This window comes from Sphaeramia orbicularis, chromosome 2, assembly GCF_902148855.1.
Source record: "Sphaeramia orbicularis chromosome 2, fSphaOr1.1, whole genome shotgun sequence".
Lineage (NCBI taxonomy): Eukaryota > Metazoa > Chordata > Actinopteri > Kurtiformes > Apogonidae > Sphaeramia > Sphaeramia orbicularis.
This window is the reverse complement of record NC_043958.1, coordinates 14,709,483-14,736,338: the sequence shown is the minus strand read 5'-3', so window position 1 is coordinate 14,736,338 and position 26,856 is coordinate 14,709,483. Positions and strand designations below refer to the sequence as shown.

General features: G+C 40.2%; 1 protein-coding gene across 2 annotated transcripts; it reads left to right on the top strand.

Annotated features, from left to right (window-relative positions):
* Window positions 1-1,479: 1,479 nt before the first annotated feature.
* LOC115434992 (trifunctional purine biosynthetic protein adenosine-3-like) lies at window positions 1,480-25,978 on the top strand. 2 transcript variants are annotated; one of them, XM_030157152.1, is made up of 3 exons: window positions 1,480-1,787; window positions 17,844-17,961; window positions 25,576-25,978. In XM_030157152.1, the coding sequence occupies exons 1-3, from the start codon at window positions 1,753-1,755 to the stop codon at window positions 25,768-25,770; spliced, it is 348 nt and encodes a 115-aa protein (XP_030013012.1). In that variant the 5' UTR covers window positions 1,480-1,752; the 3' UTR covers window positions 25,771-25,978. The 2 variants fall into 2 exon arrangements, 1 of the variants encoding a protein (XP_030013012.1); XR_003937626.1 differs by lacking the exons at window positions 1,480-1,787; window positions 17,844-17,961 and adding an exon at window positions 22,854-23,079.
* Window positions 25,979-26,856: the final 878 nt, after the last annotated feature.

Sequence of the window (26,856 nt, the reverse complement as noted above, 5' to 3'; positions counted from 1 at the left end):
ATGGAACATCAAAAAAAAAGTCATGCTATAGTTCCACTTTCATTGCAGTGCCATCAGTTTTGATTATGTATGGCATGCAGTCACTGTGGTATCATTTCAGTAAGTTTATGCAATGTCAAAAGAGTTCTTTCTGCCGCTTTTTGTTCACATATCGCTGCTGAACTTCAACCTGACCATCTGAATCAACCTCAGATCGTAACACTGCCTCCACAGACCTGTATTATAGGCACTAGACATGATGGGTTCATCTGCCTCTATTCTCACCCTGATGCACCCATCACTCTGGAACAGGGTCAATCTGGACTCATCAGACCACATGACCTATTTCCATTGAAACACAATCCAATTTTTATGTCCTCTCTCAAACTGATGGTTGTTAAAAAAAAAAAAAAAAATGAGAAGCTACTGCATCAGTTTGAGCTAAACCCTGTTAAACCCTAGGCCATGTGTTTTCAGAGGGAATTATTTTAACATAACGAACAACAATGGATTTCATTTAAACCAAGTTATGATCTGAAAACAGCAAAGGTGAGAAAGAAACTCATCAAAAATTAATCATCGCTTCATAATGCGACCTTTATTTTTGGTCTTATTTGTCTTGTTCATTGAGTTTTAGTGGGAGAGCAATAATCCTTGTACTGTTGGATCTGCTTAGTGTTAGCTTAGTGCTGCAAAGTTTGTCTCAGTCAGGTGTTTTATGAAATTATTCATGACATACGCTGGTTTTAGACTGTCAGCGTAGTTTAGACATTTATATGCTTGCTGTTTGAAGTGTGTTCTCTTTTCTGACAATTAGTTTTGTTAAGCATTTAGCTGACATTCTTCTGGTTTTGTCAATGTAAAGAATGTGTATTGTGCAAAAAGTATCATGTAGCATTACCATAGTAACACAGATGGAACTGTGGCTGCCCCAGTAACCGGGGTCAACTGGGCTTAAGAGCCCACACAACTTGTGTTCAGTTGAAACATATTAATCACTGCAGTAATTATCCAATGGAAGGCTTGGTTAAATCCTGGCGGGGACTTTTTTTGCGCTATCCCTTTAAGTGTTTCACAGATACAAAGGCTGAACTGATAAATGGCCTCATCTGGCGCACACTGGCAGTCTATGCAAAACATCTGCGAACTCGTCAACGAATGCACCTCACCCTTCTGACATCAACGGGTTAAAGGCGACCAGCGCTCGGCTCCCCTCCCTACACACCTCATCCACCCGCCTGACTTGCCAACCAGCCAGCCAACCTTCGTCAGCAGCTAATTAAATCTACCACTATTCATTTGGCCCTAATGTGCTTTTAATTGGATTACAGGGCCGGTCATGGGGAGGGTTCAGAGAGGGGTGAGAAGGACGACAGAGAGCGGGGCGCTAGGTGAGGGGACAAGGGAGGAGACGCTGTTTGACATGAGCGTGAGCGAGGTAACCTTATTATTCTGGACGAGCGGTGGATGGGTGGGTGGGAAGGGATGCAGAACAGCAACGAGATGAAGGAGAAGGAATGAAGCTTTTCTAATGATGCGATGAGTGTTTGTGTGTTTTGCAGTCAGCAGGATTTAAGCTTCCGAGAAGGGCAGAGAACGAGGGGTGGCGTGGAGAGAAGAGACGAGGCTTTGATGTGGTGATAAGAAAGTTACAGTATGTTGGTATGCTTTGGCATTTGTGAGTAAAATAATCCTAGAAAGAAAGACAGCATCCAGTGATAACCGGAGAGGGAAGAAAAGATCAGAGGACTGGGAGGAGTGACGAGAATACGGATGGCGGAAAGAGGAACTGAGATTTTGGAGCGGCTGTGAGAAATGCAGTTGTTTATTGTCAGAAGGAGACGTCCTAAGGGTTTGGGAGATGCAGCAAAGCGGGAGCTAAAGTGTATAGCTTTTAATAGTCTGGCTTTTGAACTCTTTAAGAAAAAGGAAGAAGAAAGACGCTGTTTTGCCAATGATTCATTTCACTTTTTTGGAATTTAACAGGCCCCGCTTTTACACACTTGACCGCTCTCTTGGTATTCAAGGCACTACGTCCAACAAGATTAAAAGGGGGGATTTTCAAAGGAAGGGGTCAATGTTTAATTTTTAGTTGAATTGATAAATAAATTACAGTCGGATCGATGGGGTTTTAATCTGCGGCTGGGCTTGACAGGCAGCCAAGTCTCGCTCTCCCTTCTCCCGCCCACCATTTTCAGCCAACGTAGGCGACCTGATTATGAATGAAACTTTGTCCAGCAGACTGACCCCCTCATCTGCACAGCCCAACCCACTTAGTGCACAATCTCAGGCATGTTCAAGTTTTAACACATGAAAAATGACACCAAAGTACTGACAGAAACACAAAAATCCAATGTGTTTTTCCACTTAAATTACAGTTTCCATGTGGCTGATATGCACAGAGTTTGTTGACAGAATAAAACTGCCGTTAAAACTATAACTTAATGACTGGGTGATGAGAACAGGAGCGTTGGGTGAACTAGTCTCTCAAACCTACCTTCATATGCAAGAGAAGTCAACACATTCACACTACAAACAGGCGTGATGATTGGCTGAAAGACAACAGAGGTCATACTTAATATCCCAAACCTGACACCAATCCAAGTAGATGGTACGGACTTTCGAACAACAGAGGAATTCTCTGACATGAGTGGAGGTCATGGCAATAATGTGTTAAGATCAAGCTGAGATTGTCCAAAAGTTGTGTGATCTAACACTTCTATGTGGCTCACAGTGCTGAAGGATGACATTTGAAGAATGTTGAGTATTTTCTGGTCCAACACTCTCAATTCAAGAACTTCTTGCTCAACCAAGAGAGTTTGAAAAGGAGGTAACAGAGGTGGATTTGTCATGGAATGTGAAGAGAGTAAGGTAATATCAAACAAACTGCCCCTCATTTGGGCACTAGAAGTAAAAACCCAAAGAGGAAGACTTGGCAGGGAATGGTGGAAGGAGAATAAAAGAAGATGAAACAAACCTACGAGACTTTCCAAATGCTGGTCTTTTAGGAGAGGAAGCATAAATTACAAGAAGAAGATATCACAGCTACAGCTTGTTTAGATTTAGGTACAAGGAAACATGTTAAGGGTCAAAAAATTATGAAGAAAACTGAAAGAACCTTATACTTCTAGTTGAAACCGGACAAAGTTTTGTTATTTTGCTGTATCTCTTCCTAGCCAACTGTTTCTAAGGTCATTTTTAACGATGTCAGCTTTGTGTTTGCACTGCAAGATGCATGGGACAATGTCAGCTATCTTTTGTCACTCCTTTCTTCCACCAACTATTATTTATATGACTAAATATGGGGCGTTTTAGTCCTTTTCACTTATTAACCCATATTGTCATACATGTCTGTGGTGAGGTCGGGCTGTGAGTTACTGATAATAAGACAATGCATTGTAATTTTTTGACCTTATGTTACTCTCTTCTTATCTCACGTTACATTGTTGCATAGAAGTCCAACAATCAAATGATTTGAGATCAATTACAACACTTCTATTGAGTGGATGGAAGTCTTTATAGGTACACTATCAATTACAAGTTCATACAGTGTTTTAAAAGATAACATCATACCGCTCAAGGGTATTGATATTTAAGTGTACCCATTTTTTCCTGTAGACTTATGTGGTTTTAATAGTGCTTCTCAGCCGTGTGTCATACTGACATAAAGGGAGTGATGGGCCACACATTGGATAACTGAATTGAAACATGAATCTTTTTCAGCTCCATGACTTTGGTAGACATGACAGATTGCTTTAGGCTATATCCCAGCACAGAAGGCCTAGGTCCTTGTTTCTAAAATGTTGATTTTTTTTTACAGCTGTCTTTGCTAATCCACTGAAAAGATTAGATAAAACCATTCAGTTACAGGTCCGTTGTGTAAGAGTTATGGGGATTTAGAGACTTTAACTGAAGAAATGAATTATAATTATGTTTTCATTAGTCACTTAGAAGTATGGCTCGTTCTTTTCTGCCTTCCCAGTCAAACCAAGAGCGGCAATGACTGTACACTGTGATTATATCACTGATTTTTATTTAATTTATGTATTGGCATTTTGAAGATTTAAACACATGTAAGACCATTTTACAAAGAAAAAGATAAGCAGGTGTTCATTGCTGTCTATGCGGAACCTGCTTCATAGGCCATAGGTTTTTGTTTTGTTTTGTTTTGTTGATGTACCTAAAGTAGCCACTTTGAGAATTAGTGGTAAATCTACATGGTAATACGACATCCACCACTCTTAGTATCGCCACCATGTTTCTAAAGTTGCTCAAGACACACTTCTTTTTGTGTTGAATAACAGTGTAAGTGTACATTCCTGTTACCTATAATCACCTGAAAATAAGAAGGAAGTCTTTTCACTACATTAGAATGAGTTGTTCAGAGGGAGGAGGTTAACTGGCACAAAACTGACTTCCTCATTGACCAAAGTTAATATTTCTGTAACTCAAAAGCCCAGGACAAACAGATACAACACTGGCTATAACAATGGACTTTCACACTGTAATGGAGGGTGAAGGAGGTAGTCAACTTCATCAGTAAAGGCCACTTACTTAATCTTGTGCACTGAAACCTTTAATGCACTTTTAAATTATATGTTGATAAATGTCTTTTGATGTATTTTTTGAAGATTGGGATGTTTTCTTGGCATATCACACATCCTTGCCTTTAAGCTGACTCTGGTAATGAAAAATATTGATGCTCACTCTTGATCAAAATGCAACATTCAGGGTAAAAAAAAATATTCATGTAACCATCTAAATCTTTTATGTTACTAACCTTGAGGCCTACTGTAGTCCAGTCTAAATGTAGGCAGCAGCCTCTGTTGGAACTAAGTTAAATGTCAGTAAAAAGTCTTTACTTACTGAAGCTCTGGTTGCTTCCCTGGGGTTGCATTTCACCAATTGTGGTGTGTCTAAAATACATTTGGGTATTAGTTTAAGTCTGATGTTATTAAGCTGCAGAAAAACTACTCTAAAGAGCTGCCATGAAAAAAAAAACTTTGGGAATTACTGCTGTATAAGCAGATAATTGGTTTGCAGTTAAACTAATGCCTCAATTAATCAACTCGGTTATGATTTATTGATATTTAAAATGTAGTAATAGTGTAATTAATTTTTTCTTGTCCAAGTAAGTATGGTCTGAGCCCACCAGTGGTTATGTGAGTTAGAAGCTCCTGTGTGTTCCTCTGTAGGTTTGTCTTTCCTCCCAGAGCCCACAGCCTCCCATTGTTTTCCAAAAATCCATTAACAGCCAATGTTTTCATTTTTTTCTATTACTGCTCACTGTTACATACTTCTTCTGGCTGCAATGAAGTGTCAAAACAAAATCTTAAGGCGAAGCGGCAGGCAAATTTAGGTGGAGAGGTGCATTGATTTCTTTTCTTTTGGTTCTGGTAGAATGGAACTACTTTCAATACCAATGAAATGATTGTGACTTTATAGAACTACAAAGCTGTGCTTGGTCAAATTAAAGGATTCATCATCCATCAAGTGATGAATTGTGTTTGCCAGTGCAGCAGTTTAATGCCGTTTTCAACAATGGGAGAGTGCGACCTCTGGGACAGAAGGCAAACCTGCAGCAGAACTAAACAAAGTGGCAGTAATGCCTGTCCTAGGGGACTTAAAATGTTTAGAGATTTGACAAAAGGGAAAAGGAAAAGTGGAAGGAGTTGGATGATGTCTTTTTTTGGAGTCTTCTTCAAAAATACAGGATGGGGAAGCAAAATTTACAATATTTTGAGGCATGGATTGAAAGACAGTGTATGACCAATTAGTTTATTGAAAGTCATGAGAATTTATTTGCCACAAGAAAATTTACATAATAGAAAATGTTTTTATTCTATGTGTCCTCCTTCTTTCTCAATAACTGCCTTCACACGCTTCCTGAAACTTGCGCAAGTGTTCCTCAAATATTCGGGTGACAACTTCTCCCATTCTTCTTTAATAGTATCTTCCAGACTTTCTCGTAATAGTTTTGCTCATAGTCATTCTCTTCTTTACATTATAAACAGTCTTTATGGACACTCCAACTATTTTTGAAATCTCCTTTGGTGTGACGAGTGCATTCAGCAAATCACACACTCTTTGACGTTTGCTTTCCTGATTACTCATATGGGCAAAAGTTTCTGAAAATGTATGGATAATAGTGTTAGGTATGATTATGACATCAATATATGTTTGGTTTCAAAACAATTGACGTAGTGCCTGCTGAGAAAAAACAACTAAATGTTCATTGTAAATTTTGCTTCCCCACCCTGTATATGCTCATAGTTCATTTGAGCACCCATCCTATTACAATCCACAGTGACATATTAAGCTGCCATACCCCTACTACTAGCCACATAAACTACATTTATCAGATTTTGTAATTTCTACTAACCCTTTAAGTCATACCTTAAAATACACATAGAAAGAGGCTAATGGCAACATAGCTTTTTTTGCTCACTGACCAACTCTGTCGAAGCAAAACCCTTTTAGAACTTCACAGGTAAAGGTTGCAGCAGTGTAAACTGGCCCATCTCAAGCCGTTAGCTGATGGTGTCACCAGTGTTTAGCTTATCAAATCTGTAACAGCAGGTTTTAGGACATAGTGTCATATAGTTTTCTCAGTTTTTCTCAGCTGCTTTCTTGGTCACATGTTGTCTCAATAGTTTGTGTTTTTGCTGCCTTTTATTGGTGATACATCTATACTCTGGGAATAGACGGGAGAAATTCTAGATCTCATTTTCACCTCCTGAATACAACTGCATGTAGTAGCTCACTATCACTGTTATCATTCATATATTAACATGCAATACAGAGGGGCATTGAAATATTGCCTTGGAAACTCTACACATCTTGTTGTTCTGATGTGAACTGGCAGGTTTTCAGGACATTGCAGACATGCACTTTGCAAGTAGTTGCAGGTTTTCAACTCATCTCGTTGTGAATCTTTGGTCTGGACTGGGTCCAAAGTGCCATTGGACCATGTAAAATGGTCCATTAGGCTGATAAAAGAACACTTTTCCATACTTAGAATTAGATTTCGATGCACTTTGAAAATCCCCAGGGTGAATTCATATGTCCTTTAGCTCAAGAATAGAAAGAAAACAAAAAAACAATAAGTTGTAACAAATAACTGGTGAATTATTTAGAGGATAGACTATCTTTAGGCTACCCTCCATTGGCTAAGGTGTACAGTGTGATGGCAGTGGTGATAAATGGTCTGAGGTGAGTCCTCTACTGTAGCTGCTTCTCTGGTTGGTTAGTACGAGGTGAAGAGGATGATCTGACTTGTCTAAAATGTCCTTCACCTTGAAGGACATTTTAGACAAGTCCGATCATCCTCTTCACTTCATTCAGTGTCCACATTTACTACAAATGAGTATCGTTAAGTTTTTATCAATACCACTACTCTTACAATCCTGCTTATCGATCTGGTTCTTTCATGTTGCTGTAATACAACAGACTAATCCATCCATCCATTTCCTGAACCACTTAGTCCTCATGAGGGTCTTGGGGGTACCAGAGCCTATCTTGGGGGTACCAACAGGTGAAGGCTGGGACATAGGAGACAGATTTTTGTATTTTTCTTACCTTGTTGGTGTTGCAGTCTTTAGTAGTGTGGGTTTTGGTACCCATCTCTAATGTTTAATCCAGTATGGTGCCACTCATTGAACCAGCCTCCACCACCAGTTTGTCCTGACGTCCTGCATCCTCATGTTTATTGTTGCCTTCCCAACAGACATCTTAGGACCTTTCTCCATAACAAAACTAGTCAAATCTCTGTTTCGATAGAGTGTATCTTTAGTCTGGAATGAGTCCATCTTGTTGTCCGTATGCCTACCAAGATATTTGTACATCAGTGTCCACCTGATGAATGTTCACTGGCTGAAAAGGCGGTTTACACTTTTGTCCATTGTCATTTGTTTGGTTTTTGAGTTGTTTCACATCCTTTCACAGGTACATTTATGTTACATACTTATACTAAACTATCATGCATGTGTGTGAGTCAGTTCTTTGTATTGTTGTTCCCCTTTGTAGGGTAAATGTAAGAGGTTCTAGTGTAAAACAGGTTGTTTTTTAAAGACCATGCCAAAGGTTTGAGCTAGCTTCAGTGTTAACATAGCTACAGTATGATCATCTCATGGGTGCGGACCTTCGTGGCCCTGTTTGCTTGCTGACACAAACAAGGTGACACTTTGCTCGCCTTGGTTTAAGACCCAGCCTCTAAAGCACATCCCAACCAGATGATGTCAAAATCAATATGGCAATGTCATCAGGCCTGCTCCAGAAGTAATGATGGTCCCTCACCCGGCTCGGAAGTCATGCACATGCACACACTTAAACACACCCCCCTTCCCCCGACCACCACCACCACCTCTTCATCATATCATCAAGCCCATCAGCAGGCTTAATGGGGAAGGGATCAATACATCTCAGGGGTCGAGGTGAGCGAAGCGAGTACACCGGCGGCTCGTGACACCCGTACTAATGGCCCGAGTCAACGCCGCTCCACCCGTCACTGTCAAAGTAACTGTCCCGCATGAGCCGCCCATTGTCCTTATCATCGCCGTCTACACCCTTGTCTAAGCTACTCACTGTCGCCACCGGTTACCAGTGTGTCGGATGATAACAGGGCGAAGGTCAATCCCTCCTGATACTGCCTAGTCCTTGGTAGAGTGCAGGAATCAACACTACTTCTGAAATCCAAATGAGATCTCTGCAATTTAGTCTCTTAACATTCAGAGGTATAGGTATAGTGTTTTAGCCACATGCTAAACACAGAAAGTGTAAGCCATATATTTTGATCTCACATATCTATTATAAGCATAACCCAACTCGAACTCCAAGTGAAAGGTCATGGAGTTGGAGCAACATGAAAAAGGTGGATGTTAAAAGGATAAGAAAGGTAGATTCTTGCATCCAGTAGGAAAGGGCATACCCGGCTGGCTTGTTGGCTGGAGTGTACGTTTATGTTTAGCCTGTCCCCTCACCCTAACCCCTCATTACAGCCAGTTTATCATGCCAGGAAGAGAGTGGCAAAAACAAATTAGTCCACAGGAGGGGAAAATAGCCGGGGATATCGATTTCGCCTTTTCATGCCAGAGTGGAGCACAGAAAATATTGGGCTATAAAAGGGAAACAAGGATATAAAGCCATTACGGTGCGCACTTAATTGATCCCACTTCCCATAACAAATTAATTGAGCGGAAAATGGCAGATGGCTTTGATGAATGTCATAAAAAAGGCTTGTCAGCAAGCCCAGTGTGTGCGACCCTCTTGCTTACTTGCTGTATCACATGAGGGAGCTGCGGAGGAGGGAGGATGCCGTGTGCTTCTTCAAGTATTTACATCCCAGTGATCCCGATGTTAATCATGTTGACTTATTGACATCATTGCTAATTGTCTTCTTGGTTTATTTTTTTGTACTTTCCCTCCTTGTCTAGTTCCTCTTCCTTCCATGGCGCTGGGCTGCGGCCGGTGTCCAGGTGTATGTTTGTTTGCTTGTGTGTGTTTTGGGTGTATGTTTATACTGACAGGCTGCTGCCCCAGTGGCAGAACAAATGCTAATTTAATCAATTGGCTATAAATCCTACTGGCCGCTGACTCATGCGTCTTCTGCCCCTGGGACTCCAACAAAAACCCTGCCAGTGCAGTTTGTTCAGCATCCACAGCCACACACACACACTCATATACAAGCATCCATCTTCCATACTCATCTTTTTCCTCTTCCATCACTGCAACATCTGAATTATTAGAGAACAGCCAGTGAGTACAAACCCACATGCAGATGTTGACGTACTGGAATAATTGCTATTTTTCCTTCAGCTAAAATTCTGCAGGCAGCTAAAGAGCTGCTATTGATCCCTGTTTGCAGTCATACACACACACACACACACACACACAGAGGCATCCATCTCACAGTTAACTCTCCTGCTACCCATCTTAACCAAAGAATTATTTATTGAGACTAGATTCCTGCTCACTGTTGCCCCCTCTTCTGCACACACACACACACACACACACACACACGATGCTGCCATACCTGCAGTTTCATGACATCCAAATCTGCTAAAGCTGCTGAGACAGCGTCTTCAGGGGGGGCTGCGAGACTGGTTGGTGGGCACAGTGGGGAGATAGAGTGACAGAGAGACAGAAAAACAGGAATGCAGAGAGCTGCAGAGTGACAGAGAGAGAAGAAAAAATGCCAGGAAGAGCAACAGAGCGATAAAGAAAAGTCAGAAAAAAGATAGGAGAAAAAGAGGGTGACAAGTGAGAGAGGGAGGAGAGGCGCTGCTGATGCCAGCGGCGGCGGCGGCTTCGTACCCACAGGCTCTGTTCAGGATTCTGCGGGGCCTCTGTGGCCCCCGTGTTCCCCATCAATCTCAGCCCGCTCTGGCAGCCACCAGCGGCTGCATCTTAATCTGCCGGGGCTGGACGTGAGGACGGACAGGTCGCCTGGGCCGCGCAGTAAATAACCCTTCTCCTGACTGTCCCCTTCTATTCCCTGATGCATACACAGGCATGAAAACACACCCCACACTCAGGCTGCTCTGTCTGCAGTTTTTGTGCACCTTCTGACTCCAGGATGACAGTCCACTGACTAATATGTAAATGTTTGATTAATGCATGGAAAGTAGCATTGTTGAGTCTGTTTTCATGTAAAACTAGATGCTTTATATTCTAACTGTTACAGAAATTCTTCTTTTCCCTGTGATTTTAGTCACAGGTCATGGTGTGCAGCTTCTGCCTAAGGTTCATAGACGTATTAAGCCTAAAATATCTGCTTCCGTCTCCTTTAACCCTTTAATCCCTAATGTGTCTGTGGTGAGCATTTTGTAAATAGGATTTATTTTAAATTTTCATAAAAATTCGACTGTTTGCTCAATAAGAAAACATTCAAAATGTGCTGATAGAATAGACCTTGTTCTTTCCATAGACATCTGAGCATGCTCAGTGCACCCACCACCACCTGTGGGATGGCGGGGGGGGCAAAACACAGAGCAGTGAGTGAGACCAACTCGCTATAAAAATAAACACTTTGGGCTTTTTTTTTTTTTCACCATTTTCCATGTCGTTTTTTGTCTTTACTGTTGTTTTCAGTGTTGTGGGGATTTTCCTTAAATGTTTTTTTTTTTACTGTGTTTTTACCGAGTTCTGACTGTGTAACTGCTTTTTGGAGTTCAACCAGGTGCCGAAAAGTAGCTGGACTAATTTAGAAAAAAAGAGCCCAGAACAAAAACTACTGGACCAGAATTCAAATACTTGTTGTTCCAGTTCACAGTTCATGTTCAACATCCTAAATCTCTATTAATGTAGATTCTGAGTGCCTTATTAGTAAAAAAACCTGTCAAATTTCAATTCCTCTCTTTGTCTTTTTTATGTTATACCTCCTGTTTTGACCCTAAAACACACAGTAAAACAAAACTACGGAGGAAAAGGAACACAAGCACATCCTCACACCAGCTTGTATGACACTGAAACAGATGACATTTCAAAGCACGTTTACCTGAAATAATGTCTCAGGGGTTAAAGGGTTAAGTGTGTGTGTTGCTGTATTTTACTTAGGTTTGATGTTTAACTGGGTTATAGGTGCATTTAAAATATTCACCCAGTTATGGAGAAACACTGAATCCTTTCTTTATCTTGGACCAATGACTCAGTTATGATATTTGTACTATATGCGGTTTATACAATGGCAAATGCAATCCCTCCAGTTCATTCCAGTACATTTTTCCTGCATAATACACCCTGAGCGTCTCCTGAGCCTCTCTACACCTGCTCATTGAACATTTCCTCTCAATAATATATGTGATATTGTCTTAAGGTGAAGCTTAAGCCCTGTTCAGACCAAAGATTCACAACTAGACAAACGGAAACTTGCAACTACCTGCAATGCGCAGTTGAAAACCTGCCAGTTTAAACCAGTGTACGTAGATGAGATGCTTCCAGTAGCGATGACTCTGTGGACTTCTACCCTTCTTTTTTGTAGCTGGATACAATTTGTACTGTAGTTACTTGCTATAGTTGCATTTTTACGCCTGATGAAACGGCAAAAATATATAAATATCTGCACTTACGAAGAGGCTAGAGAATGTGGAGCTGACTGTAGGTGCTTCAACAGAATATGCACTGGGATTATAAGATATTACACTGTGCATTTGAGACAGGGGATCTCCAGTTTTTGTCAGCTTACCCCCTCTATTCTCAGGTGAAAATGTTAGTGGAAATGCTAACTAGTGCAACTGAAACAGCTGGTGACAGGTGAGCAGTTTGTAATGACATGACCAGTTTACTTTGCTATGAGGTGGCTGTGTTGTATGATGGCGACGTGACAAGCAGAAGCTCAAAACACACCTCCACTGAGCAGCACATGTCAAAACAGCCTGACCTGTTATGATTTCCACGCTGGCAGATGCATGCTGGCGCTCATCCATGCACTTTATACCGCTGTTTTATTTCTAGCATCACTCCTTCCTGTTACTGCTGGAGGAAGATCCCAATGTATACAACCCAGTGTCTTATCATTATAATTTATCATATCATATACAGCCTGGTGGCTCTGGAGGGAAGACACTCTGACTCTAGGTAGTAGGTAGAGGTGTACACACATGCCATTTGAAGCTAAAATAAAGTCGAATCGAGCTGAGATTGACCAGTTCTTACCATTACAACCTGTGCCCATGACCTTCTACAACATGCATGGTTTGATCTGGACTTAAAATTCATGGATTTCTATGAAAATCTGAAAATCTCATTTTAAATCCCCCTCTCATTTGCAGTGTTCAGAAGTAAAATGCGCGGTTTGAAAGCTCTCGGGCTGTTTTCACATTCATCTGCCGAACAGGGAAAGTTTCTCCATGTTTAACTTCAACCTAACATCAATGCCTGTGCCTTCAGGCGGGACAATTAACTACAAAAATGTGTTGAGTGTGAATGTTTAACTAGTATGACGAGACTTGAGAGTTAAGAATGAAGAGCCGTCTTGTGTCCAGCAGGTTAAGTTTTAAAACTATACTGAACATGGATTCCTTATTGATGGTAAAGAATATGTAGGGATTTTTAGTGAGATAACCAGATATATGTGATCTTCAAAGCAGAGTCATTTAATATATCAGATCATACATGAAGAGACTTTATTTTGGGTACTAATATCTCAAAAAACTCTCAACCATAAGCATATTTTTAATAAAGAAGGTTAATATTAATTAGATTATTGGTACCACTATTACTGGATTTAGTATAAAAGGGAAATATGAGAGTCTGTTGGTGATTTCTATGATATTCTTCATGTTTGGAGTGCACAGGCTATTTTAAATGTAAATGTATATGGTTTGCAATGCCCCATGGGTACTATGTGCCATTCTTTTTCTTCTTTGGTAGGAGGGGGAGTTTTGCAAAGGTATCTGTCACATCTTTGGGTTTTTCTGTGTATTTCTCTCACTTTCACAAACACACACAAACCTGCACAAAGCCGGCATCATCCTTACAAGCGACGGCGGTGACAGCTGCAGAGATCTGACACAAAAGATGTGCTATCTGAGAGACACGGGGGAGGCAAGGTGAGAGAGAGACTCCGCGGATTAGAGGGCGGCTATCTCGCTCGCCCAGGGCCCTCGGAAATCCAGGACGCAGCCGGCACGAGTCGGCGGGTTCAGAGTCGCTGAGGCCGCCACCCCTCCCACAACAAGCCTGGGCCGCGCCTCAGTGGGATCAGCTGAATTTACAACCTCCCTCTGCAAACCCCCCCTCCCCACCGCTCCTCTTCTGCATTCGTAAGACCTTGATGGGTCAAAGGTCGCCATATCCTCCCCATCCACCAAGTCCGCTTGCTCCAATGGCTTCGGGGCAGAGCGCGCTGTGCTCCCGCTGGGACGCCGGTAGCCATGGCAACCTTTGAACTCAGCAGCGAGAGGAGGTGAGGGATGAGAGCAGGGTTTGTGCGGTTTGTAATGCTGTTCTGCCTGTGTGAATGACAGCTTCCCAGGGTCTTTATATATCTCCCTCTTTCACACACACTTAATTACAAATATCCACAGCTGTACAGGTGCAACACATAAATAATACACAATGCCAAATGATGCCACGCATGCTGTGTTGACACACACATGCACACTTGCCTTTACTGTTTGACAGATGACCTTACGCCTTTGTCACTGAGCTGCAGCGAAGCCCTCTGTTGGGACTAATAGTGTCCAGAATGACATGTTACAATAGGAAACACACACATGTTGTTAGAACACACACACATACACACTGTTTACTCTCCAACCCAGACATCAGGATAAAATGCTGAAACTGTACGTGTATGTAACTGACATACATGTGGAACTAGAAGTGTTTCCAATGTTTTTATCCATTGATGTTTGTCTTTTGTAACCATTTTTACCAAAAACTATGTTCATGTGCATATTTAAAGCATTTGAGTGGCATGGAGTCAGTTGTGTACGGATGGTACTGAACAACCTGGGAATGAGTGTGAGGACTTTTACTGAGAAACTGATCCGAGTCCTTTTCATGGACATCTGTGGACAGGCCATTAGTGTAGAAATGGAGTTAGCTAATGTCGATCTTATATACAGAAGCTTTAAAAGTGGAAAGATTTGCTTGTAAATTGAAGCATTAATGTTGAAAGTATGTGGAAAAAGCTGAACTGCAGCTCAGCACGAACGCAATACTTACTTTCACTAGGGAATCTCTGAATTTGCTTTACATGTTAAATGCTCCTATATATAAGATTTGTGCCTCTTCATGGGTGTATGTGAGTGTGTGCTGGAGTCTGTTTTGTTGTGATGGGATTTGATTGTTTTTACCATCACTTGCTTATTCCACTTGTTCTGGTTTGGGTGCTTTATTTTATGATGAACTTAAATTCAGCCTTTTAATGTTTTCAGCATTAAGGGGGAAAGGGGGTCATTTGTTAAGAAGTTATGCTTTTTGTCCGTTTTTTGTCATTTTAAGTGGCTAAAAAGCATTTTTACTGCTACCTCCATCACAGCAGAGGGCTGCATTGTTTAGTTTCTGTGTCTTCTTTTTGTCCTTTAAGAGAGCGACGCCCACTGATTGATTTGATTGATTTGTGTTTTACAATGGAATGATGTTACAGTAATGTTTAGTCACTGACAGCACTTAGTACCTTTAAAGACAAATGACCGTCTTGGTAATAGTTAAATCAAAACTCAATCTTTTACTAAACCAAGCACTTTTTTTTTTTCTTTTTTTGCCTTAATCTAAAAACTTAAAGGATGCAAACTCTACTCCCTGGTGCATTCCATAAACCCAGGATTTTGTCCTAAACCACCTCATGTTTGCTGAGATAAACTCAAAATAGATCTGATTGTTCAGTGTCAGATTACATTGATAATAAATCTACAAGCTTTATTACTGTTAATGAGGTTCAGATTAGTTCTTCATCACCTCTTTCTTCATTGATTAAAAAAGACAGAATTTTCACTAAAGACAGAACACATCATGCTCTTCCTGTAAAAAAAAAAAAAAAAGAAGGTTTTCTATCTTTTTCCACCAAACTCTAATTAAAGAACTTGAATATTCTAGGATTGTTCTGCACTTATGTTTCCTTCTTACAAAAACATGGCATTCAAGTCACTTTGAAAAACACAGCAAAGCATGATACATTTTTTCCTCACCTCTGACAATAAAACTAGACAAAGAAAAAAAAAACAAAAAAAACACCAGAGATTTTCTTCAAACTCTTGGCAATCAGAGAAGGAAATGACAGATTCTGCAGTGGCACCAAAAAAAATAGATGGTGCTTAAAATGAGAAACAGCTCACAGTTATTGTCTCAGCATTAGATTTCAGAGAGAGATGTTCGTAATAATCTGTTATTTCCAAAGATTTGTTAGGTTTATTTGGTATTTGCGGCGTGGCAAAGACCGCCTAAACCGTTAAAATGATGTAGTGTGAAAGCATATGATAATGATTGCTTTTTAATGTCAGGGCGCAGCTTTAGTCATAAAGTCATATTAAAGGAAGGTTTTAATGTGTCCCAGCTTCACTGAGCTAATTAAATTAAGTTTCTAATTAAACCTCATGACTATGTAAGCAGTTTTCCCAACATGCATTATTTGAGGGTTTAAACCTCGCCAAAAGCCCTGTTTTTATAGTTGGAATGATGATGGAAACATGCTGTGTGTGTTTTAATACACAAGGTTAATTTTGTCTATTCTGATAAATATTAATATTCATATTTACACGTAGTTGGTCATTTGTGCCATTTTATGTATTTACCTCTGAATAATATAATTTCCCACCTTCCCGTCGCAGACTTTTCATAGCACAGCCTCCTTCAACACATTGTGATATTTGTTAGTTTACAGAAACATGTCAATATCGGAGTCTGTTAGTGTGTAAAACGAGGTCCAATCCAAGTAGAAATGTGACTTTTTGAGCTTCTCCATCCCATTCTGAAACTGATGGCTAGTTGGTAAGAAAAAAGCCTGATCAGATATCCCCTATGAGTTCAGTTCAGAATATCCAAATGAAAATAGCAAGTGGTTTATGAGGAAACAAGACCTGCACCCACCTCTCCTGACTGTGTTTTCAGGCTGTAGAAAATCTGCCCTATGGTGCAGATTTTAGCTGATCATAGGTGTTTTCAGACAAGTAAGGGGGCGGGGGGTTGAATCCATGACTGACAGCTGTAATTACCCATCACTGATCAGAGTCAGTCAGACGTGAAGCTACTGCTCTACTCCAGAAACCTAGGAATGTGTATGAAGATACCCGTCTTTATATTTACTATTCTGATTTGGACCAAGAGGAGACGACTGCAGACTGAAGGTGTATTTGTTCCGATTCAGAATGCTTGGGAAGTAACTTTATTGCATCCTTTCACTGAGTGGAAGATGTTATTTTGGTTGCTAAATATGTTAGAATTTAAAGCGTTTTTCATTGTGTTTTGTTTTTTGGTTTTTTTTGTATAATACCCTACTCACTGACACGTTCTTGTAATGCTTTTATTTTGTGGATTTTATAAGTATATGAAGGTCCAGTGTGTTTAAGATTTAGGAGGGTCTATAATATGTATAATATAATATTTGTAAAAAAAAAAAAAAAATGTTTTACCTCCTTAATAATAAAAGCTGTTGTGTTTTTGTTACCTTAGAATGAGCAGTTTAGTGTGGATTAGAATTTACATCTGTTTAAGCAAGTGGTGCCAGGCACAACAAACCCCGCCCCTCGCACATATTGTAGCTTATTTTGGCATCGATCCAGCTGATGTCATCATGTCTATGCGTGTGCTGATGTCATCTATATATGTGCCAAGTTTGAAGTAAATTGAAACAAAATTGATGTTTTTATAGACATTAGAAATTTCACCCATTATAAGTAAATGGGAGAAAAAAAATATTTTAAAAAATTCATACAAAATGTAAACTTTGACCTACTTTTCCCAAAATGTAATCAGATCTATTCTGGGTCACTGGCAATCTGTAAACCCAATTTGGTATGAATTCAACCAATAGTTTTGCTGCTAGAGTGTTAAAGAAACAAACCGAACCAAAAACAATAGATAATAAAGAGCAATAAAGAGCTCACAAAGTTGTGAAATAAACACTGGCTCTGACACGGACTTTTCACATTTTTTGCAAATTCACTATTTCTGCTGCGATCTGCAAGTAGATGGCACTACAGGATACACACAGGAAAAACATGTGTTTTACCGATGAAAGGAAATAGAATCAACTACGTCTGCAGTCGCACTATTATGCTGCCATTATTTTGAACTGGTGTCATGTATACGGCGTATTTGATTAGAATATTCTTAATTAGGCATTTTTAGATACATTGGATGTGCTGATAATATTCCAGTTTTTTGAGGTTTTCTAATTTGGAATCTAATTTGCTTGGTTACAGCACCTGTCGCCTCACAGCAATAAGGTCCTGGGTTCGATTCCAGCCCCGACTGGGCCTTTCTGTGTGGACTTTACACATTGTCGCTGTGTTTACATGGGTTTTCTCCAGATACTCTAAGGTAATATCCTCCCGCCGCCCAAAGACATGCACTGATAAGTTACTTGGTCAATTTAAATCACCCTTAGGTGTGAATGTGAGAGTGAATGGTTGTTTGTCTGCACATGTCAACACTGTGATGAACTGGGGACACGTATTTGGTATTTACCTGTTGGCATTCCTGTGAGGATTAAGTCGTTTAGAAAATAATGGAAGGAAGGAAGGATCGATGGATCTTTGGTGGAGATGGATGCCCCCCAAAAAATGTTATATATAGTCAGAAGGAGAAACACACCTACTGTTAAACATCACATTTTTATGGATATGAGCAAATATGAGACGAGCATGTTTTAAGTCAAGATATGTATGGCTCCATGTAAAGAGGAATATCAGAGGAATATTCATGTTCATTTTCCATGGAAGTGTCTTATTAGGAATTTTATTGCTCAAAGAATAAGGTCCACACACCAGATTATTTGTCACTCAGACAGGCCATCCCATCTCTGATTTACATGTATTTAATCTCTCATTTAAACTATCTAACCCTTACGTTTTCAATAATACATGAACAAAAAAACTAATTTATTCAGCTTATGTACATACTTTGACCGTTGTGCGTGTTATCGAAAATTTGCATCATGCCTAAATTTCTATTTATAGTCAAATTAACAATCTCTACACATTTTTCAAGATCAAATTCAAGCGCTTTCAAGGGTCATTTTAAAACTTTTCCAGCACAGCACCTTATCGCTGGGGTCAAATTCATATCTACTGGAATACATATACTCAGGATCATTTTTGTCAATTTTTATCACAATGATGTACATTGTATTATGCTATAAACATCTAAAATTATATTTCATAACAGCAACAATTTAGAAATTAAAGGAGAACACAAAGTTTTATCCAAAAAAAGGGAAGACACTTGGCATTCTTCAGTCACACTCACACAAAGATCAAAGATTAAGAAGATAAAAATGTACCTGGAGTTGACCTGAGAGCATCAGGTAATTTTCTTTTTGACATAAAGTTTTATTTTTCAAAATGTATCACCTCTCTGGAAGTAGCTTTGGCTGTAATTGCCAGCACTTTCACACACTTAACCCATAAAGACCCAGCACTATTTTTATGTCAGTTCCCAAATGAAATTTTCTCCATATCTAACCTTTCTAAAGTGTTTTATCACCATTTATTTATAATATTATCCTCTGTATTTTTTATCAGAATAAATCAGGTATTTCCCTGCATTTAATTTACTGATCATGTAGATGTTCTTAGAAGCTCAGATTAAAGTTAAGGGTTATTACATCAAAAACAGAGAAAACTGAAGAAAAAGTGACTTTTTCAGCAAAATCTATAATTAACTGAACGTAAACCAAGCGTTTCCATCCAGGTTTACTGGTGAATCAATGTTGTAGAAGATGACTGTGTTTCCACGTTCACTACGGAGCTTCTGAACGTCCCAGTGGGTCATATCTGATGACCATGAAAAGACGACAAACTGCATTTTACACCAATTATTTACACATAGCGATAGGATAAGTGGATCAACACGTATTAAACAGTTTAGATCATCAGATGGCTTTGGTCGGTGATGGATGTTTGGGTCTTTATGGGTTAAACTAAAATTCAAGCACTTTTCAGAGCTTGAATACACAACATTGAAATTCAAGCACTTTTAAGGATTTCAAGCACCCGTATGAACCCTGTTAATTTAGCATCTGCTTGAAAACAAAAGATTCAAGATTCAAAAGTGTTTTTTTCATTTGTATATGTTCACACAGGAACTCTGGTGCGGTCTTTCAGGGAGTCAGACAAAAAATACAAGAAAAAACACATCTATCTATCTATCTATCTATGCTTAAGTTTATCATATATTTGTCATATCCTATACTGGAGTGTGGATTTTTTTTTACTATGCTAGGATTAATACGTAATAATAGAAATAATATGTGTGTGTGTGCACAAAAACCTTATATAAAAGGGGAAAGATGAGACCATTGTGTATTGCACCAACCCAGGAGACAATTAAATAAAATAAATAAATACAGTGCAAGTAGGTAGTCAGTCTGAATGAGGATATACATACATACATATACACACATATATATATACATGTACACATGTATACATACATGATATTGTAAAACAGAAATCATTTATTTTTTTTATTATACTGGTCAGGTGTTGAGAGGTTAATAGGACTTCAAAAATACTAAATGCATTCATTTCTGACTATAGCTGGGAAAAAAGTCTATCTCAAACTGAATTTTTCGTGTCAGTTCGTGATGAACCTTGTGTTACATACGTATGAGAAGGACCACTTTCACCACGACCAGTAACGTTTTAACTGTGTGAGGGTGTGTGTTCGTTCTAAAGAGAACTACATAGAGGATGGTCAGATGCAGGAGGCGGGGGAGGGGAGGGGAGGGGAGGGGGGGGGGTGAAATCTTTGCAGGAGTAAAGGATCTGGAGGGAGGGAGGAGCTGACACCTTGACGGATTGATTGAGATCGCCCAATACACGGTGTTGCCTACAGCCTAGATTAGCAGGAGGTGTGGGTCAGCACAATCTCGGTGTGTTAGATAACTCCGGTGCCTCGCAGCAGCGGCGCCTTGATACTGCACCTCAGCACCACGATATTTTACTGGATATCTCTGAAACTCCCATCTTCAGATTTGAGCACCTCGTTCGTGTGTGTGTGCGTACGATAAAGAAAGAAAGAGAAAGAGAGAGAGAGGGAGAGGGAGGCAGACTGTGGGGGCCTGGTATCCATGGCAACCCCAGCCAGGTGAACTGGTTCATATGCAATTCAGGTAATTCGACGTACAATGAAAAGCATGCATATAAGGTCAGTTGTATTCAAATGCACCGTATGTTACCCCCCACCCCGTGCACCCGTGTGAACCCCCATCTCCCATAATGCCCCCTGTGAGTGACAGGTATGATATTTCCACTGCGTCTGATTGAAGGCTGCATTTAAAATTCACTGCCGACAGAATATATATAAGCGTAATACACTCGCGGCCTGGTGTGGCGCAAGAAAACACACACACACATGCAAAAAAAATAAAAAAATAAACAGAAGCAGACACAAAAAACAGTGAAAGTGTCAGGGGCCTCGGCGTCGCTGGGGTTTTGGAGGCTTGTGTTAAGCCCAGGACTCTGACAGCTGGGTTTAAGGACAGAGGAAAGGGCTGTGGATTGGAGTCGTGCTCAGGTCTCTTCTTCATATTCTGGAGATTAAACTCCTGTCCTCCTCCTACACCGGTTTGGACGTCTGTGGAATCATTTTACTCCGCTGTTTGTGGGTGCTTTCACCACTGATTTACAGCCACACAGTTGTTGTTGTTGTTGTTGTTGCAGCAGAGTGATTCGCTAAACCCTCTGTGCAACTCACAACCAGACTTTTGGCTTCTGTCGACTCATGCACATGGAAAAAATGGGACGATATTGTGATGAAGAAGTTCATAACGTGAGGGTTTTCAGTGGGAGACGGGCTGCTTTGGCTTTTACGTACGAGTAATACGCCTTTTCAAACCACACTGCAAAACAGAATGGCATGAAAAGGAGTAAAAACGCCTCCTTTTCTGGGAAATTGGTCTTTTTTTTTATCTGTAATGCATGTCATGTCGCTTCATTTTTCATTTTGAGTGAATGACGCTCGTTGCACAGTCTCTCAGTTTAAGAATATTAAGTCTGTGTTTAATGTTTTTGTCACTTATAATGAGAACACCTTCCATAAATGTCCTTTTTTTGATAGTTTGAAGTCCCATTATGGTCTAAGGTCTGGTAAAAAGAGTTTATTTCACTGTAATACAAGGTTATGTTTAAGAATATTTCGCTTCTGTCTAGTTGGGGTGTTTTGGTTTTGTATATGAACCCCTGATACATATTGTAGAACATCACTGTCTCTATTATTTTGGTTTGGGGGTGATTGGATTGATGATTCTGCACCGTAAGAACAGACCGACTATAGAGAAGGTAAATGATTATGTCTTATATGAAGAAAAAAATTTATGAAATCCTTAAAACTAACATAAATCCAACAACTGAAAGACCACATTATGCAAAAAAAAAAAAGAAGAAGGTAAATATATGTAGGTTATGCTTATTATAGGATGGATATGGTGCTGGTAAACTGAACAGCTACAAGTGTAAATGGTTCCACTTAGAAAATAAAGATCAGACCATTGATTTGAGTTAAATCTACCTAATATCTAATGATTCTTTTTTGGCCGTATCACCTCTACATCTAAGTGAAAACTGTTTGGATTAGAATTAGGATTCCTGTCACATTTTCTGCAATGAAAGTGCTTCACTTAGGGTTGGAGTATTATTAAAATATGAGTAAAAACAGCGATGGCCAAAGGTTTTAGCTTATTTTTTGGCACAAAATAAGTCTGCATACATTTGACAGAAGTGAAATATTCTTAAACATAACCTTGTATTACAGTGGAAAAAAATCTTTTTACCAGACCTGAGAAGACAGTGGGACTTCAAACTATCAAAAAAAGGACATTTAAGGAAGGTGTTCTTATTATAAGTGACAAAAACATTAAACACAGACTTAATATTCCTAAACTGAGAGGCTGTGCAACGAGCGTCATTCACTCAAAATGGACAATATCCCAGATCACGTCAAAAAAAAAAACAAAAAATAAAACTGAAGTAGCACTTAGTATGTTCTAGAAGGTAAAACATCTACATGAGGAACATATTACTGTGTAAGACGGAAACTTGTCATGTCTTTTCTTGCATGATGTCAATTGTCTGTTGTTGAATGATGGTACTAATGTAAATCAGTGAGTAAATGTGTGTTTTAGCTCTGACTATACGTTCACTGTTTTTTTTTTTGTCTTAATCCAAACCCCCATGTCTTTCCCTAACCCCATACAAGGGCGTAAAAGTCCATAAATGCACTTTTGAACCTGGTTTCTGTTCAAACATTAGAATACTGGTGTAAAAGTATTGATATGAAACATTTTTTTTTGATAAGACGTGCAGAGATTATCTGTGATTTGCAGATGTAGAAGGACTTGGACTGGCTGCCTATAATCTGAGTGCAGGCGGGTGGTGTTTTAAAGGCCTTCCCAGCAGGTGGTCTGAAGGAAAATCAATGTCCGCTCAAGCTGATAAGGTACCCGTAGTTTCCTGATAAACACTTTGCATACGTTTGGGTGAGTTTTTAGTTCACCTTCAGTTGTAAAGGAGCCAAAACTGAGACGTCTTTGGTCCGATCGTCCCGTTTTTTCGTGGTAGAGGACACAAAGATGTTTGTATGTTTGCACCGAGGGGGCAGTCAATCACCCGATAGGTGAAGATGGGTGGATTTGACATCTGTGTATGTGTGTGTATATGTGTGTGTGTTATACTGAGAGGCCTCCGAAATGACCTCGCACATAGAGATGATGGTCATAAATTGGTCTGAAGTCTCATTTTCCCCGCAGGATTTTGACCAGCTGCCACAGCTTAGAACCCATTTCACTCCTGGTCCTCACACCCCGAGTGACAGAGTTAATGAGAACGTTTTATGGGCGGAGGCGACGACCAAGGAGAGGCAAATGTAATGTGGATCACAAGGGCTGTAAATAGCACATAATAAGGACTAAGGAGCTGCGGCCCACTGGTTCCTCATTAAAACAACAGTGTGCAAAGCCAGGGTCCGAGCTCAGACGAGTCACACTCACCAGTAAGCAGAAGAACCAGATAAATGGGTTCTGAAGCAGAGAATGGGACAGTTTGGGTTCCAACATGGGAGGAAATTAAGAAGTATTCTGCTGCCACCATGTGGACAACAGCAGCTACTGCAGCCAGTCACAAACAATACCAAGTCAATAGATATCTACCAAAAATGAGCTCTGAATGTGGCTAGGTGGAATTAGTAGGACATGATGTATGATTTAGACAAAAGAGGCACCTGAAGTCTAAATTAATTTCCTGATATAAATGTCTTGTTTGATGTCATGTAACTTTAACCCATAAAGACCTAAACCTCCACCGCTGACCAAAAGCATCTGCTGAACTAAAAGGTTTAATACCTATTGATGCATTAATTCTATCAATACGTGTAAATAATTGGTGTAAAATGCAGTTTGTCATCTTTTCATGGTCATCAGATGTCACCCATTTGGATATTCAGAGGCTCTGTAGTTACCGTGGAAACACCGTCATCTTCCACTATATTGATTCATCAGTAAAACCCATGGAGTCGGATCAATGACAGTGGATGGACACACTTGGTTTATGTTCAATTAATGGGATATTTGCTGAAAAAATACCTTTTTCTTCAGTTATCTCTGTTTTGATACAATAACCTTTGAATTAACTCCTGAGTTTTCATGAAATTCTAAATCAAGTACATGAAATTAATTAAATATAGGAAAATACATGATTTACAATGAAAAATGCAAAATACAGAAGTTAATATGACGATAAATCACTTAACAAATATTAACTACAGAGAAAAACTCACTCAGAAAACTGTCAGAGCTGCCACAAAAGTACCACTGGGTCTTTAGGAGTTAAAAGTGTCTTATATGTTTTACTTTGTGTTGCTCTATATGCTCCCTGGGTCAATGCTTTAGGATTTTTTTACTCTACTTAAACTGCTGTCTGTGCTGACTGTTGTTTTGGAGTTTTAGTGACATATTCAACCTCATCAAGAGCACAAGTTGGAAATTAGCCATAAGGTTCATGCATGTTTACAGTATCAGTGATGTACAATCCATACAGAAGGAAACAAGTTAGAAAAACTAAGAAGATGTTCAGGTAATGACAGTTCTAATGACATGTGGGAAATTCCCAAAACCACAATTTCCATTTCGACATCTTGGTCTTGGGGCTGGGGTCTGGTCCTGGGTCCTGGGTCCTGGGTCCTGGGTCCTGGATCCTGGATCCTGGATCCTGGATCCTGGGTCCTGGGTCCTGGGTCTGGTCTTGGGTCTTGGGTCTTGGGTCTGTGGTCTTGGGTCCTGGGTCTGGGGTCTTGGGTCTGGGTCTGGTCTGTGGTCTTAGGTCCTGGGTCTGGTTTGGGGTCTTGGTCCTGGGTCTGGGGTCTTGGCCCTGGCTCTGGGGTCTTGGTCCTGGTTCTGGGGTCTTGGACCTTGGTCTTGGTCTTGGTCCTAGGTCTTGGTCCTGGTCTGGGGTCTGGGGTCTAGTCTTGGTCTTGGTCCTGGTCCTGGTCCTGGTCTGGGGTCTAGTCTTGGTCCTGGGCCTGGTCTGGGGTCTAGTCTTGGTCTTGGTCTTAGTCCTAGGTCTTGGTCCTGGTCTGGGGTCTAGTCTTGGTCTTGGTCTTGGTCCTGGGCCTGGGCCTGGTCTGGGGTCTAGTCTTGGTCTTGGTCTTAGTCCTAGGTCTTGGTCCTGGTCTGGGGTCTAGTCTTGGTCTTGGTCCTGGTCTGGGGTCTAGTCTTGGTCTTGGTCCTGGTCCTGGTCTGGGTTCTAGTCTTGGTCTTGGTCTTGGTCCTAGGTCTTGGTCTTAGTCCTAGGTCTTGGTCCTGGTCTGGGGTCTGGGGTCTAGTCCTGGTCTTGGTCCTGGTCTGGGGTCTAGTCTTCCCTGTTCCGTCTAATACTTACAGTAGTTGTGTCTTCCGTCTGAACCTGGTCTTCAAGGCTGTGTTGTGTCCTGGTCCTGCAGGAGGAGGTGGACGCGGGGGCCATCATCGTGCAGGAGGCGGTGCCCGTCCTCCGCGGGGACACGGAGGACACTCTGTCGGACAGAATCAAAGGAGCCGAGCACCGGGCCTACCCCGAGGCCGTGGAGCTGGTGTCCAGTGGGAGCGTGAGGCTGGGAGAGGACGGGCGCATCATCTGGGATTCAAAGCGCAGTTAGAACAGTTAGAAAAGTCTGAGACGTGTGTTTGAAAACTGATTCTGTCCATGAACCAGCAGCATTTCATCTCATCCTTTTGGTCTCCTAGCATGTCTTTGTATTAGACTTGAAATAAAAACTACATTCCATTTCTGTTTACATTCCATTTTTCAGCTTTGTAGACAAATGTTACAGTTGTGTGCATGAGAATGAATCACATAGATGGAAAGATATTTTTATAAACTCTACCACTTAACACTGAATTAACTTCTGTAAACATTAGAATCACTGTTTGATAAAATAAAAGCGTTTGTCCTTCATGATGGTTTTATCGATTTGTGATGCGCTGCAGTTTCAAAAGCTGCCACTAGATGGAGACATTTAGACAGATGGACCAAATGAACTTGTGAATGGATAAAGTTGGTAAAATAAGACTGTTAATGTTAAATTAAACTGAAGACACAAAGGGAGAGATTTATTTTCTGTTCAGATTTATAATCTATTGTTGGGGAAATGAAAAGGAGGACTAGGAGTGGACTGATTCTGTCAAATCCGTGAATATATTTATTATTATATAACATTTCTAAATGACAAGACCTGAAAATGGAAGATGTGAAGTGTGCAGCCAGTTCAACATGTATCTAAACTATTTGTATTTCATTTATATAATCATGTGATTGATTGCTGTGAATAATAAATGATGAGTATCAGCTTGCATTTCTGTTCCAACCTCCGCATTGGAAGTTGTGGTGAACTGCAATTTAAAAAGCAACCACTAGATGGAGACATTGGAATGTTATGGAAGAAAACGAGTTATATGATTCCATATACTGTATTTTCTACATGTGAACTGCTTATTGGTCTAAGTTTGAATATTTCTTGCAGAGCATCAAGCAAAAAAGGAATATATAACATTAATAGGAGCTGATTTTATCTTAACCATGTTAAGTGACTATATCGAAGGAGGTTAAAATAAAGCAGCAACAGGTGACACTTCATATTTATCACCACCAGGGGGCAGAGTTACATAAGTCAACACCATACACAAAGAATAGCAGTAGGCGTAAATTTTCCCGGTACAGGACTAATAAATAACATCACAACAGT

Excerpts from the sequence above, each read along its gene's own strand:
- LOC115434992 (XM_030157152.1), top strand. The coding sequence starts at position 1,753 with ATGGCGGAAAGAGGAACTGAGATTTTGGAGCGGCT. Across the intron at positions 1,788-17,843 it reads ACTGAGATTTTGGAGCGGCT|CACCTGTCGCCTCACAGCAA; the intron begins GTGAGAAATGCA and ends GCTTGGTTACAG. Across the intron at positions 17,962-25,575 it reads TTTTCTCCAGATACTCTAAG|GAGGAGGTGGACGCGGGGGC; the intron begins GTAATATCCTCC and ends CTGGTCCTGCAG.